Here is a 15251-nt window from a genome sequence, read left to right on the forward strand (position 1 = left end):
ATACTTAATATTATGTGTGCCTGAAACATATAAGCCATGGGGTATGAATTTTCACACGAGCTCCTGGAGAAGGGCTCTCACATGGGATGAGAGCAATAAGGCTTCTCTGCCCCATGTGCCAGTCATTGAAATATTTGTGGGCATTGTGGGAAAGGACAAATCTTTAGTTTTCATAACTAAGGTATTGGCATCTGACCACAGCTTGGCATTGACATAGCACAGTGATGAAAGTGAGTCCATATGCCCGCTGGGATTCTGCCACTTCTTCATATGGTGAACCTCAGAGGTGCCACATCATCGCTTATCATCCAACAGTTAATATACAAGAGAACTGGTAATGATATATGCACTTTATTTCATTCTCAATGCAAAAGCTGCAGATAAATCTTAAGTTTGCAGATCTTTGAGTATTTTATTAATTTAGCAGATGGAAGTTATATTTAAACTTATTAAGTGAAATAATTACTGGGTTTGTTCCTAGATCCTATCCATATAATTCAGAGTAAGAGGCCTATGCTTCAGTCTATTCTGCTCAAGCTTTCAAATTCTTTTGACAGCCTGGATGTGAAATTCAAAAGTCATTAATGTGATGTGTTAATTTTGCACTTTTTGACTTACTGCAAAAATCTTATAGTTTCCATAGCAACAATAACCTATCCAGATTGTGTAATATTCTTTACAGTATTAAAAATAAAACTATGCAATTACATGAGCTTCTGGAGCACTTCATTTAGGGGAACTGGGGATTGAAATATTTCTGTTTAAAAGAAAATTATAATTTCATATGAAAGTTTTGTCAGAAAGCATGTATAACTTTAAGAATTTATTCAATTAGATATTTAGTAGTAGATACCTGGTAGTTAATTTAATTATTAATTGTATGAAATTTACATTGTAAGCATTGTGTTAAGCATCTCAGGCACAAATGCTTTCACACACATACCCACACATACTTTCAAGGTAGGGGGGATATTTGGCTTTAATTACATTCAGTCACCTTCACCTGCTGCTTGTACTTCTTAGTGGCCTCTGGGTGGTCTGAAAAACGTGTAGTTTTATGTTTGGAGGAAACAGGATGGAGAAAAAGGAACACTTTGCTCTTTAAAACATGCCTAAGATATCACTTTGAACATACTAAAGATTGTTTTAATGGGCGACTGTTTTCAGAGTATCAAATTATTTTGTTTTTTTTCTTTTTCCCTCTAATTCTAATTTAAAAGACAATATAATATTGGCATTAAGGTAGTTAGCATAACTTTCTACATCTTTTTTTTTTTTTAATTTTTTAAATTTATTATTTATTTATTATTTTTATTTTTGCCTGTGTTGGGTCTTCGTTTCTGTGTGAGGGCTTTCTCCAGTTGCGGCGAGTGGGGGCCACTCTTCATCACGGTGCGCGGGCCTCTCACTGTCGCGGCCTCTCTTGTTGCGGAGCACAGGCTCCAGACGCTCAGGCTCAGTAGTTGTGGCTCACGGGCCCAGTCGCTCCGCGGCATGTGGGATCTTCCCAGACCAGGGCTCGAACCCGTGTCCCCTGCATTGGCAGGCAGATTCCCAACCACTGCGCCACCAGGGAAGCCCAACTTTCTACATCTTAACACAACTGTTTTTCTTTTTTTATATCACCTTCAACATGTCTAAATGTATATATATATATATATATATTTTTTTTAATTTATTTGTTTATTTATTTATGGCTTGTGTTGGGTCTTCGTTTCTGTGCGAGGGCTTTCTCCAGCTGCGGCGAGTGGGGGCCACTCTTCATCGCGGTGCGCGGACCTCTCACCGTCGCGGCCTCTCTTGTTGCGGAGCACAGGCTCCAGACACGCAGGCTCAGTAATTGTGGCTCACGGGCCTAGCTGCTCCGCGGCATGTGGGATCTTCCCAGACCAGGGCTGGAACCCGTGTCCCCCGCATTGGCAGGCAGATTCTCAACCACTGCGCCACCAGGGAAGCCCTAAGTGTATATATTTTTATACGGTATGATTTATGTATTTTCTTAGCAACATATGGTAAACATTTTCCATGTTTCTAATGATCTTCATGATTATTTTAATAATTGCATAACAGTCTATCCTGTTGACATATGTGGTACAATTTCTGTTTATCAAAATGCTGCTTAATTGTTTCCTGAATGTCATATATTGGAAGAAAAATAGATATAATTTTCAGACCGTGGGAAAAAGTAACCATAACTCAGTTATTTGCTCAAAACATAGATGATTGTGAAAATCCTCAAAATGCACGTAAAATGATGTTTTAAAATGCATATTATGAGTAACCTCTTAAACTGCTTTATCCGCTAGTAAACACAGAATGGGGAAAATGAGGAATAGGTAAGTAGGACAGATGTGGCACTACTTAGGTACTATCATTGGACAAAACCTTCATGACATGGTGATACCCTCTTGAGGCTCTAATATAATCAAAAGGCAAAACTCAGAGGGCATGGATTATACTCCTCTTGTCAGAATAACCAGTGATAGGAATCACATTTGTGACATTCAGCTGGGGCCTTGCTATGGCTGTTTCTGGTGTTAGTACCCTGAGGATACAGTGTTGCACTAGACACTCATCTGATACTATTACTATTTCTATGGACCGTATCACCATTATTGAGCTGTTGTCTTCCCTTGGTTAAGCACCCTGGTAACTACCGGGGTTTCCCAGAATTCCTAATTCTACCTCCATTAATTGGAAAATTCACTGTAACTACTGAGTTTTTCCTAGAGATCTTGAGAATGAGGTGTTGGTGGCCAATTTTGAAGTGTTTCCAAGGCTTTTGGTTGAGGTCTTAGGGATTTTGAATGTCCCCTGTCCTAGGTGAAAACTAGCGTGTCTTAGTGGGTAAACATTCTTCTATAACTCCCCCATCTATTAAGTGGGTCTTATACTGTGAAATTACTTTAAACAAATATAGAAGTTTACATCTGTCATTTATTTTTGTAATTAATGTTTATAACAGAATGCTTTCATGGACTCCAGATAATTAAAACAGTAGAATTATCTTGCAATATGCTTGAGTTTATATTTATGTTTGTTTACTTTTTGAAACTAGTGCTGTGTTTAGTATCCTGTTCTGTTTCAATTTTGTATTTTGTGTTTTGGCTCTGTCTAGTGTTTTCATTGTGACATGAATTGTTTTGGTAATTCACATTATTGTAATGGAAATATTATCAGAAATAATAAGCAATGCATGCATAGTGAGGGTGTTTACATATCACTGAGAGTTGTGCATTTCATTGTTTTGTAGTTATAGTTTTGAATCTGAAAATAACGTGTAGAAAAAAATAATTTTTTTGTTCATATGCAGAAAAGATGAAAAGGAATATGCATTGAAGCAAATTGAAGGCACAGGAATATCCATGTCGGCTTGTAGAGAGATTGCAGTAAGTGGACATAAATACATTATTTATTTTGTTATGATATTGGATGATGATTGATATTAATATAAAAGCTTCACTAATATATAGAATGCATGTTATTTCAAAGATGTTAGTTTAAGGATATTTTATATAAGATGAGAAAAGTTGCATAAACTTTTTGTTTACTTGAAAGTCATCATTGAACATTCTCTTAATGATATTTAGGATTTATAATCTTAGGAATATGGAGCTAAATGATTATTTAATTAATTTGAATTATGATTGAGTATAATTATTAATTTAAATTAGTAATTTAATTAATATCTGTCTTTCCTGTAGTTTTAGGACTGATATATGTCTTTATAGAGAAGAGGGTGATACTGTTAGATACTATGCATATAAAGTATTTTTTCTGAAATAAGTGTTTTGGTGTTACATTTTACTAGTTGCTAGAAAAATAAGACTATCATAATAATAGGAGAATTCCTTAAAGAAAGATCATTTCTTTTTTTTTTTTGTCTTTATATGGCATACTTGTACATTTAAGAAATGATTGTCCATAAGAATACCTAACATTTCCTGAGTATTTACCAGGTACCAGGCTTACTAAGTGCTTTTAAGTATTAATGAATTTAATTTTCACAACAATCATGAAATAAGTACTTTTAATATCCCCATTTTACAGATCAGTAAACAGAGGCAAAATCATAATTATGGCTTAGAAGTCTTAATATTATGTTCCCTTATTTTAGTTCTTCAGTTTCTTATTTTAGTGTTTTAGTTTCTTACTGGGGCTTTATCATGATATCACATCTATAAGGGATTTCTGTCTCTAAATTATTAAATATATTGTCCATATCCATTAGATATTTCTGTCTCTCATTTGGTAATTGTTACATATATTTCCCACGGTTCCATATTTCTGCTTCACTCACATGGAAGCACTCCATCATCACTCTTAATCATAAGAAAAAGAATGATGCAAAGAACACATGAGGCAGGATTTCTTTACACCTGAGTGTCTGCCTTAGTGGCTAAGCTAGTCATGAGTCTCAGTTTCCTTATTTGTGAAATAAGGGAATTATAAGGTCCCTTCTAGTCATAAATTCTTTGATTTCAGAATGGGAGCTTCTCACTAGACTGTGCACAGTTTGAAGGGCAGGGACCTTGTCTTTTTATCCCTAGTTCCTAGCATAACTACCTGGAACGTAGCAGGTGCCCCATAAATGTTTTTTGAATAAATCAATAAATAAACAGAACAAAAAAGTTCTATATGATCCTAAGTTTGCTTTAGAATATAAGTTTATTATTAAAAATTTTCATTTTGGCAGTTTTCCATTAACTGTAAATTGGTGTTTATAATGCTCTACCAGAATAAGCATTTGATACGTGATTTTTAACTCCCTGAAAGTCATAAACATTATTATTTCAACCAATATGAATATCACTGGTGTGGAATTTTGCTATTTTAGAGTACCATAATTTAGTATAGCATTAATTCAACTTCTGTGAGTTAATTGGGTTAATAGCTGAAATTTAAGGTATTGATTATTAGGAAATGAAAACCCAATTCTAGATGTTCTTTTTGAAACAGAGACATATCTTCTGAGGAATACATGGGTTCTGTTTTCTCAGCATCCTCACTAGCATTTGTTATGTCTTGTCTTTATGATAATAGCCATTTTAACAGGTGTGAGGTGATGTCTTACTGTGGATTTGATTTGCATTTCCTTGATGATTAGTCATGTTGAGCACCTTTTCATGGACCTGCTGGCCATCTGTATATCTTCTTCTTTGGAAAAATATCTGTTCAGTCCCTCTGCCCATTTTTTAATTGGATGATGATGTTGATGATGATTTTTGCTATTGAGTTGTATGCATTCCTGATATATTTTGGATATTAACCACTTATCAGATAAATAGTTTGCAAATATCTTCCACTCTGTAGGTTGCCTTTTCATTTTGTTGATTGCTTCTTTTGCTGTGCAGAAGCTGGAAAAACTTAACTCTTAAACTCATTCACAGTCTCTGTATTTTTATTGAGGGTTTGCCTAATAGAACTTTAGGAAGTATGCAGAGTTTCTGGATTGAATAATTTTTTTTTATCATTTCCTGAATGACTTAGCTCCAACATGATAGGGATTTTGACAGAAGGTTAGCATGTATGTTATTGCACAGTGGCTAAGTGCATACTTCCTTGTAAATTATAAGTTCACGAACACAGTTTTATAATTATTGCTTTATGCAGTTGTCTTTTAAGTCACATAGAAGAAAAAAGAGTTAAGAACAAAAATGCATTTATGCTGTCTTTTCTATTTACCCATGTTGTTACCTTTACCAGTGCTTTTTATTTTTTGTGTAGATATGGGTTACTGTCATATAGTTCTTTGATTTTAACTGAAGGTCTCCCTTTAGTATTTTTTTGTCGAGCAGATCTTCTAGGAATGAATTTTCTCAGTTTTTGTATTTGGGACTCTCTTAATTTCTTCTTTTTTTCCTTCATCACCTGTTTCTCCTTTGTTTTTTGCAGCATAGTTTTGACGGATATAGAATTCTTGAGTGACAGTCTTTTTCTTTCTTCACCTTGACTATGTTATCTCACTGACTTTTGGCCTCCATGTTTTCTGATGAGAGGTCAGCTGTTAATCCATGAGAATCTCTTGTACATGAGGAGTTATTTTCTTGCTACTTTCAAGATTCTCTCTATGTGTAGGTGTGGAACCTACTTGGAATTCGTTGAGTTTCTTGGATGTAGAGGTTGATTTTTTTTTTTTTTTATCAAAGTTGGGAAGTTTTCAGCCATCATTTCTTTAGATATTCTTTCTGCCCTTTTCTTTCTCTCCTCTCCTCCTGAGACTGCCACTATGAGTATATTTATAGGCTTGATGGTGTCCCAAAGGTCACTGAGGCTCTGTTGATTTTTTTCTAATTCTCTTTTTCTATTTATTGCTCAGACAGGATATTTTCAATTGCCTATCTTCAAGTTTGCTGATTCTTTCTTCTGCCAGCTTGAATTTGCTGCTAAGCCCCCCTCTAGTGAAATTTTACTTTTCGATTCCAAAATTGCTATATGGTTCTTCTTCTTCTTCTTTTTTTTTTTTTTAGTAGACTTTACTTTTAGAGCAGTATTAAGTTTACAGCAAAATTGAATGAAAGTTCTAGAGATTTCCTGTATACTCCCTATCCCCACACATGCATAGCCTAACCTATTATCAACATCCTCCACCAGAGTAGTACATTTGTTACAACTGATGAACCTATGTTGATACTCAAAGACCATAGTTTACATTAGGGTTCACTCTTGGTATTGTATATTTTATGGGTTTGGACAGATGTCTAATGACATGTATCCACCATTATGGTATCATTCAGAGCAGTTCCACTGCCCTAAAAATCTTCTGTGCCCCACCTGTTCATCCTAAACCCGTTCCCCACCCCCCTTCCCCATAATCACAGATCTTTTTACTGTTTACATAATTTTGCCTTTTCCAGAATGTCATGTAGATGGAATCATACAGTATGTAGCCTTTTGAGATTGGCTTCTTTCACTTAATAATATGCATTTAAAATTCCTCCGTATCTGTCATGGCTTGATAGCTCATTTCTTTTTAGTGCTGAATAATATTCCATCGTCTGGATGTATTACAGTTTGTTTACACATTCATCTACTAAAGTACATCTTGGTTGCTTCCAAGTTTTGGTAATTATGAGTAAAGCTGCTGTAAACATTGTGTATAGGCTTTTGTGTGGACATAACTTTTCAATTCCTTTGGGCAAATATCAGCACAGTTGCTGGACTGCATGGTAAGAGTATGTTTAGTTTAGTAAGAAACCACCAAACTGTCTTACAAAGTGGCTGTGCCATTTTGCATTCTCACTACCAGTGGATGAGAGTTCCTGTTGCTCCACATCCTCACCAATATTTGTTGTTGTCAGTGTTCTGGATTTAGCCATTCTAATAGGTGTGTAGTGGTATCTTGTTGTTTAATGAAACTCTGCTTTAGCCTTTAAGTCCTGCTTGTATGGCATTAAGAGGTGTGAGATTAGAGTCTTTTCAGATATTTCCTGGACATACCCACAGCTTTGCATATTGGCATGGTTACAGTCTTTACTACCTAGTTTCATTTATAGAAAATTCTAGAAAATGAAAACTAATCTGTAGTGGTGGATAGTAGATCATTGACTGTGTGGGGATGGGAATAGAAACAGGGATGTATTACAAAGGAGCATGAGGAGTCTCTTGGGGATGATGTAAGTCTTCATCATTGTGATTGTCATGATGGTTTCATGGGTTTGTATCAATAATAAAACTCGAAAATGGTATGCACTTATACCTCAGTAAATTCAGGGGGAAATCAGTAAAGGCATATGGGATTATTAGTGGATCAAGGGTCTGTGAAAGAGGAATTTGTAAGAATCAGTGGATCACAAGCACAGCTGGAGGGATTGGCCTTGAATAGGAAATGGAACAGATAGTTTATCCTGTGAAACTACAGTGACAGAAGAAACGATGGTGTCAACATATGTCAGTTTGCTAGGGAGATGATGAGGTAGTTACATTCTTGTGTGCCTCTTTTTTGTGTGTGTGAATGTTAATGTGGTGAATGTTTTAAGTTATTGAAGACTATGTGAAGAATTGCTGATCAAAAATAAGGTTATAGAAGTGTTATAGTCCACCTGAAGTAGGAGACCAGTCATGGCACCTGTCTGCATGACTGTACTGTTTTCTTCATTATAAGCCCAGTGTAAGAAGGGAGAATTCGAATTTTTTTTGACTGATGCAGTAGGACAGAAAATGTAAGGTGGTAGAGAGTCAGAGAGGTTAGGAGGGACTGATAGGTTGGGGAGAATGTAGACAACATCATAAATGAAAAAGCAGATAGAACTTGTTCTTTGCCTTTTTCCTTCTGTATCCCATAATATTATCTACCTCCTGGCATTTTCTCGTTCATATATAGACACATAGGTAAGAGGCTTTTGATTTGGAGAAAATTAGGAACAATTTCACTCATTACTCTAAAAGGATGGGACTGCAGGACACCTTCTGAGAGCAGGGTTGGATGATGAGAAAAGAAGTCAAAGAACTTGTAGCCTTGGAGTGAACTTGGAAGAATGTGTACAGGATGGGAAGAAGTTTAAGAACTAAGATGTGTTACCACCTCAAGTGTCACCAATAAAGAAAATCATATCATATTTTAATTTCATTTGAACCTTATTGATCACAGGTGAATTATAACCCCATATCTTTGTACAGTGCTTTACAGTTTACACTATGCCATAACAGGGAATAATTCTGGATGATGAACATACTAGGAACATGTGAACATGAGCCCTTTTAACTTGAGGTTACAGGGGAGTTCTAATATAAAGTTTTTTTTACCTTTGTGGCCTGTGTAATCATAAGGTTGCTAGGTTGGAAAAGTGGTAAACACCATTAATTCAGATCCCATTAATTTGTTTCCTGGTTATGAAATTCAAAAATGTTTATTATAAAATTCTCAGAGAGTGTGGAAAAAGCATGTTAAGAGCATCTGTTAACACTAACACTTAGAAATAATCACTATTAATATTTTGTGTGTAGTCTTCTAGACTTTTTTCTTTGCAAAAATACAGAGGATTTTTTTCCCATAAGAGTGAGGAGTCCATCAATTTTTTATAAAATGTAATTTCATCTGGGGTAATACAAAGGTAAAATTTTAACTATCAAAATAATAATTTTGCTAGTTCTGTGATATAAGAAAAATTGTAACTCTGGAGTACTCTTCAAAAAATTGAGATGGTCCCAAAGAAAGTGAAGACAGACTGGAAAGAAAATTAGTCAAGGGAAGAAGGATGGAGGGCATAGGTTGAGGAGGGAGGAGAAATAGAGAAAACCTGACTTCATGTCAGATTGCGTCTTCCTCAGTTTTGCCTTGTGTTGCTGAGAAGCCACTTCCTCAGTCACGTCTGCTCAGTTTTGCCCAGTGTATGTATCTGCCAGCATCCCAGCATCGATGCTCCCATGGTGACAGGTGGGATCAGTTGTAATGGATTGTCGCTTGCCGTTTTTCTGCATAGCACAGAGCAGGCAGGGTGGAGTGGCAGTTAAAACATTATTTGCTACTATTTTTTTTCCCTGTCTTGCCACCTTGGTGGCATAGCAGGCCGCTATGTAAACTTAAGTGGAATGCTTGGAACTTTCCCTTGTCTTCAAGGAATTAGCCCTTTTTTTTTTTTATTTATGAAATGGAAATGGTAAAATGTGTGTTTGCTTTGGATTCCTTGAGAACTTTAATTCTTTTTTTATTTATTTTATTTTTGGCTCTGTAGGGTCTTCATTGCTGCGCGTGGGCTTTCTCTAATTGTGGCAAGTGGGGGCTACTCTTTGCTGCAGTGTGCGAGCTTCTGATTGTGGTGGCTTCCCTTGTTGCGGAGCATGGGCTCTAGGCACGTGGGCTTCAGTAGTTGTGGCATGCGGGCTCAGTAGTTGTGGCTTGCGGGCTCTAGAGCGCAAACTCAGTAATTGCAGCGCATGGGCTTAGTTGCTCCACGACATGTGGGATCTTCCCCGGACCAGGGCTCGAACCCGTGCCCCCTGCATTGGCAGGTGGATTCTTAACCACTGAGCCACCAGGGAAGTCTCAAAGCTCTAATTCTTACTAATACGTTTATTTTTGTCAACCTTAAAACTATTTTGTTAAATTTCATGAATTGAAAGCTGAGAAATGTCTGTTTATTCTCATTAAGATTATTTAATTGTATCTCAATTGCTTTTATGTTGCACTGAGTGCAGATTTTTTTCTTAAGTATGTGTCCAACTTTCTAAGAATATAGATTTGTGGAAATAAATCTGTGATTCAGGTAATTTACCCTTTCTATGCAAGGGACAAAATCAAAATATAGTATTAAGATTTTTGTGAGAAATACTAAAGGTATAAAAAGTTTTCTTTTTTTCAGTAGGCTTTTAACATGGTCTTCTGTAATAATTATTTTCATAAAAAGTTTGGCATGATTTGGGAGACTAGAACTAAATTAATCATGTATGAAATTGTCTTGGAGCAAAATCTGTTCTTTGGTATGATCTTTGTGTTCTCCTTAGAGACAAACAGAAGTTTACTTTTGGGATTGAAGACTCAGCATAGATTTTTTTTCTTCTTTAAAATGTGGTGTTTTTTTTCCCCCCTTGCATTGGATAGTGATAGTTACTACTTTTCTCATGAGGATAATATATTTAGTTTGTTTGGCATTTAAATGAATATATTCTTGCTGACTCTTGTAATGAAAAATGAAGCCTTGTATGAGTTGGGGAGTAGGGTTTGGGGTTATTTTAGGATGAGTCTGGAAGATGGATATAGGGTCAGCACAAAGGGAGGAACCATGATAGGATGGAAAATAAATCCTTTCAAAAGCTGAAAAGGTACAAGGGGGTGGGTACAAGGAGTCAGCAAGCAGATAGATTCTCCAGTCCTTTGGTGTATCTGTCTACCTTACTGTAGATCATGAGTCTCTTCAAAGTTATTATTATTTGTGTATGTGTGTGTGTACGTGTGTGTGCATGCATGCACCTTTTGGAGTATGTTTCAAGATGCTTTATGTTTTCTCTGAGAAGACTAAGTGACCAATCTTTTGTATTCTCAGCAGCAGATTTAAATACCTATTGTTGCCAGTGGTAGAAAAGAGGTGGGCCATGTAAGTTTCTGGGGTTTTGTATAAAGGTGACAAATGTGAGAAGGAACAGTCTGAGAAGAGATAATACTGGTTTTGCTCACCAGTTTCTCGTGTGTGTGTGTCAATGGTTATTTTATTATTATTATTGATAGTAACCTTTTCCTATTTAAACTCTAACTAAAAAAACATAATTTTTAGTTAAAATTGTTTTCTGTGGTCAAAGTAAATTATTTTTAAGCAACTATACATTTAATTTTTAAAGTTTATTATTATAGAAGATACTGAATTATAAAATTTAACAAACTTGGTAATTCTAGATTCAAAATAAGAGACTGAAGTGGGAAAACAAAGTATTTGTTTGAAAAAAAATATGCCTTAGGTTTCAGATTGTAAAGTGGGAGAGAATATGGACTTTGGTATCAGATAGACTTGAGGTTGTATCTGGACTTCACCATTACTTCTCCATACCTTGAGCAAGGACCCATTTTCTAGGTGGCTATAGAAATGAAGGTGTTTTCAGGGGGAATCAGGTTGTACCTGATTTGCTTCGAGTGCTGGAAATGCCAAGGAAGCAGGCCATGCAGCACAGGTTGCCCGGATTCTCAGAATTCCTGAGCCGCTTAACTTGCTGATGTTCCAGGTCATTCTCAGCTTCACCTTATAACCAGACTATCAACTAAATCTCATAAATATTTTGACAAAGCACTTCTTTTCAACTATGTTCAAGAATCATATAAGTTCTTAGGAGGGAGTAGTTGCATGTGAGAAGAGAGTCTGACCCTTGCATATATGTTAGTGGTACATACTACATCTAAGTTCCTGGGTTAAAATATGGCTAATTTCCACTCTTATTTCTAGTTCATCTTTCAGACTACTTACTCTGATTTATCTGGATTTGGAATTAAACATTTTTCTCAGTCTGTGCAGTTTCTTTTTTTATTTTTTTTTGCCTAATAAGAATTATTAATCCTGTAAACCAACTATCAACATATCTGATTTCTGTTAACCTTAGTTTCTTCATGTCTAAAATTAGATTAATAGTACCTAATATCACAGAATTGTACTAAGGATAAATTAAAGTATGTAAGCCTTTTGGCTCATAACCTTCAGTTTCCAGTGGAGGTTAGCTTTCCTCCTTTCTTTTAAGTTGAATTTGTTAGTGTGATGGAAAAGTAAATTGTGGGTGGCCTTAGCTTAGATCAGTAATAATAAATAGGGGGCCAGTAAATGTCTTTTAAAAACTCAGTCACTTTGTTGTGGTCTCTGAATGCTAAGTTATATTTATTTATTTTTTTAGAAATTTCATGTAATGTCTGAAACATTTATATTAACGTATTTCCATACAAATAACCCAATGAAAGTTTAATATTAGTTGTTTTGTTTGTTTGTTTTTATACTGCAAGTTCTTGTTAGTCATCAATTTTATACACATCAGTGTATACATGTCAATCCCAATCGCCCAATTCAGCACACCACCATCCCCACCCCACCGCAGTTTTCCCCCCTTGGTGTCCATATGTCTGTTCTCTACATCTGTGTCTCAACTTCTGCCCTGCAAACCGGCTCATCTGTACCATTTTTCTAGGTTCCACATACATGCGTTAATATACGATATTTGTTTTTCTCTTTCTGACTTACTTCACTCTGTATGACAGTCTCTAGATCTATCCACGTCTCAACAAATGACTCAATTTCGTTCCTTTTTATGGCTGAGTAATATTCCATTGTATATATGTACCACAACTTCTTTAACCATTCGTCTGTTGATGGGCATTTAGGTTGCTTCCATGACCTGGCTATTGTAAATAGTGCTGCAATGAACATTGGGGTGCATGTGTCTTTTTGAATTATGGTTTTCTCTGGGTATATGCCCAGTAGTGGGATTGCTGGATCATATGGTAAATCTATTTTTAGTTTTTTAAGGAACCTCCATACTGTTCTCCATAGTGGCTGTATCAATTTACATTCCCACCAACAGTGCAAGAGGGTTTCCTTTTCTCCACACCCTCTCCAGCATTTGTTGTTTGTAGATTTTCTGATGATGCCCATTCTAACTGGTGTGAGGTAATACCTCATTGTAGTTTTGATTTGCATTTCTCTAATAATTAGTGATGTTGAGCATCTTTTCATGTGCTTCTTGGCCATCTGTATGTCTTCTTTGGAGAAATGTCTATTTAGGTCTTCTGCCCATTTTTGGATTGGGTTGTTTGTTTCTTTAATATTGAGCTAAATGAGCTGTTTATATATTTTGGAGATTAATCCTTTGTCCGTTGATTCATTTGCAAATATTTTCTCCCATTCTGAGGATTGTCTTTTCGTCTTGTTTATGGTTTCCTTTGCTGTGCAAAAGCTTTGAAGTTTCATTAGGTCCCATTTGTTTATTTTTGTTTTTATTTCCATTACTCTAGGAGGTGGATCAAAAAAGATCTTGCTGTGATTGATGTCAAAGAGTGTTCTTCCTATGTTTTCCTCTAAGAGTTTTATAGTGTCCGGTCTTACATTTAGGTCTCGAATCCATTTTGAGTTTATTTTTGTGTATGGTGTTAGGGAGTGTTCTAATTTCATTCTTTTACATGTAGCTGTCCAGTTTTCCCAGCACCACTTATTGAAGAGACTGTCTTTTCTCCATTGTATATCTTTGCCTCCTTTGTCATAGATTAGTTGACCATAGGTGCGTGGGTTTATCTCTGGGCTTTCTATCCTGTTCCACTGATCTATGTTTCTGTTTTTGTGCCAGTACCATATTGTCTTGATTACTGTAGCTTTGTAGTATAGTCTGAAGTCAGGGAGTCTGATTCCTCCAGCTCCGTTTTTTTCCCTCAAAACTGCTTTGGCTATTCAGGGTCTTTTGTGTCTCCATACAAATTTTAAGATTTTTTTGTTCTAGTTCCGTAAAAAATGCCATTGGTAATTTGATAGGGATTGCATTGAATCTGTAGATTGCTTTGGGTAGTATAGTCATTTTCACGATATTGATTCTTCCGATCCAAGAACATGGTATATCTCTCCACCTGTTGGTATCATCTTTAATTTCTTTCATCAGTGTCTTATAGTTTTCTGCATACAGGTCTTTTGTCTCCCTAGGTAGGTTTATTCCTAGATATTTTATTTTTTTTGTTGCAATGGTAAAAGGGAGTGTTTCCTTAATTTCTCTTTCAGATTTTTCATCATTAGTGTATAGGAATGCAAGAGATTTCTGTGCATTAATTGTGTATCCTGCAACTCTACCAAATTCATTGATTAGCTCTAGTAGTTTTCTGGTGGCATCTTTAGGATTCTCTATGTATAGTATCATGTCATCTGCAAACAGTGACAGTTTTACTTCTTGTTTTCCAATTTGTAATCCTTTTATTTCTTTTTCTTCTCTGATTGCCGTGGCTAGGACTTCCAAAACTATGTTGAATAATAGTGGTGAGAGTGGACATCCTTGTCTTCTTCCTGATCTTAGAGGAAATGCTTCCAGTTTTTCACCATTGAGAATGATGTTTGCTGTGGGTTTGTCATATATGGCCTTTATTATGTTGAGGTAGGTTCCCTCTATGCCCATTTTCTGGAGAGCTTTTATCAAAAATGGGTGTTGAATTTTGTGAAAAGTTTTTTCTGCATCTATTGAGATGATCATATGGTTTTTATTCTTCAATTTGTTAATATGGTGTATCACATTGATTGATTTGCATATATTGAAGAATCCTGGCATTCCTGGGATAAATCCCACTTGATCGTGGTGTATGATCCTTTTAATGTGTTGTTGGATTCTGTTTGCCAGTATTTTGTTGAGGATTTTTGCATCGATATTCATCAGTGATATTGGTCTGTAATTTTCTTTTTTTGTAGTATCTTTGTCTGGTTTGGGTATCACGGTGATGGTGGCCTCATAGAATGAGTTTGGGAGTGATCCTTCCTCTGCAAATTTTTGGAAGAGTTTGAGAAGGATGGGTGTTAGCTCTTCTCTAAATGTTTGATAGAATTCACCTGTGAAGCCATCTGGTCCTGGACTTTTGTTTGCTGGAAGATTTTTAATCACAGTTTCAATTTCATTACCTGTGATTGGTCTGTTCATATTTTCTGTTTCTTCCTGGTTCAGTCTTGGAAGGTTATACCTTTCTAAGAATTTGTCCATTTCTTCCAGGTTGTCCATTTTATTGGCATAGAGTTGCTTGTAGTAGTCTCTTAGGATGTTTTGTATTTCTGCGGTGTCTGTTGTAACTTCTCCCTTTTCATTTCTAATTTTATTGATTT

At 35.9% G+C, this 15251-nt stretch overlaps 1 protein-coding gene across 3 annotated transcripts in view; it reads left to right on the plus strand.

The window, feature by feature from the left end:
• The window catches only part of CDK19 (cyclin dependent kinase 19), a 184934-nt gene that overhangs the window by 54964 nt on the left and 114719 nt on the right, over positions 1–15251 (plus strand). For all 3 annotated transcript variants that reach the window (XM_068551273.1, XM_068551275.1, XM_068551276.1), the window contains one exon: positions 3314–3389. In XM_068551273.1, the coding sequence (XP_068407374.1) occupies positions 3314–3389 (76 nt within the window). The remainder of the gene's footprint in view (positions 1–3313; positions 3390–15251) is intronic.

This window comes from Eschrichtius robustus, chromosome 9 (assembly GCF_028021215.1).
Source record: "Eschrichtius robustus isolate mEscRob2 chromosome 9, mEscRob2.pri, whole genome shotgun sequence".
NCBI classification, from domain to species: Eukaryota; Metazoa; Chordata; class Mammalia; order Artiodactyla; family Eschrichtiidae; genus Eschrichtius; species Eschrichtius robustus.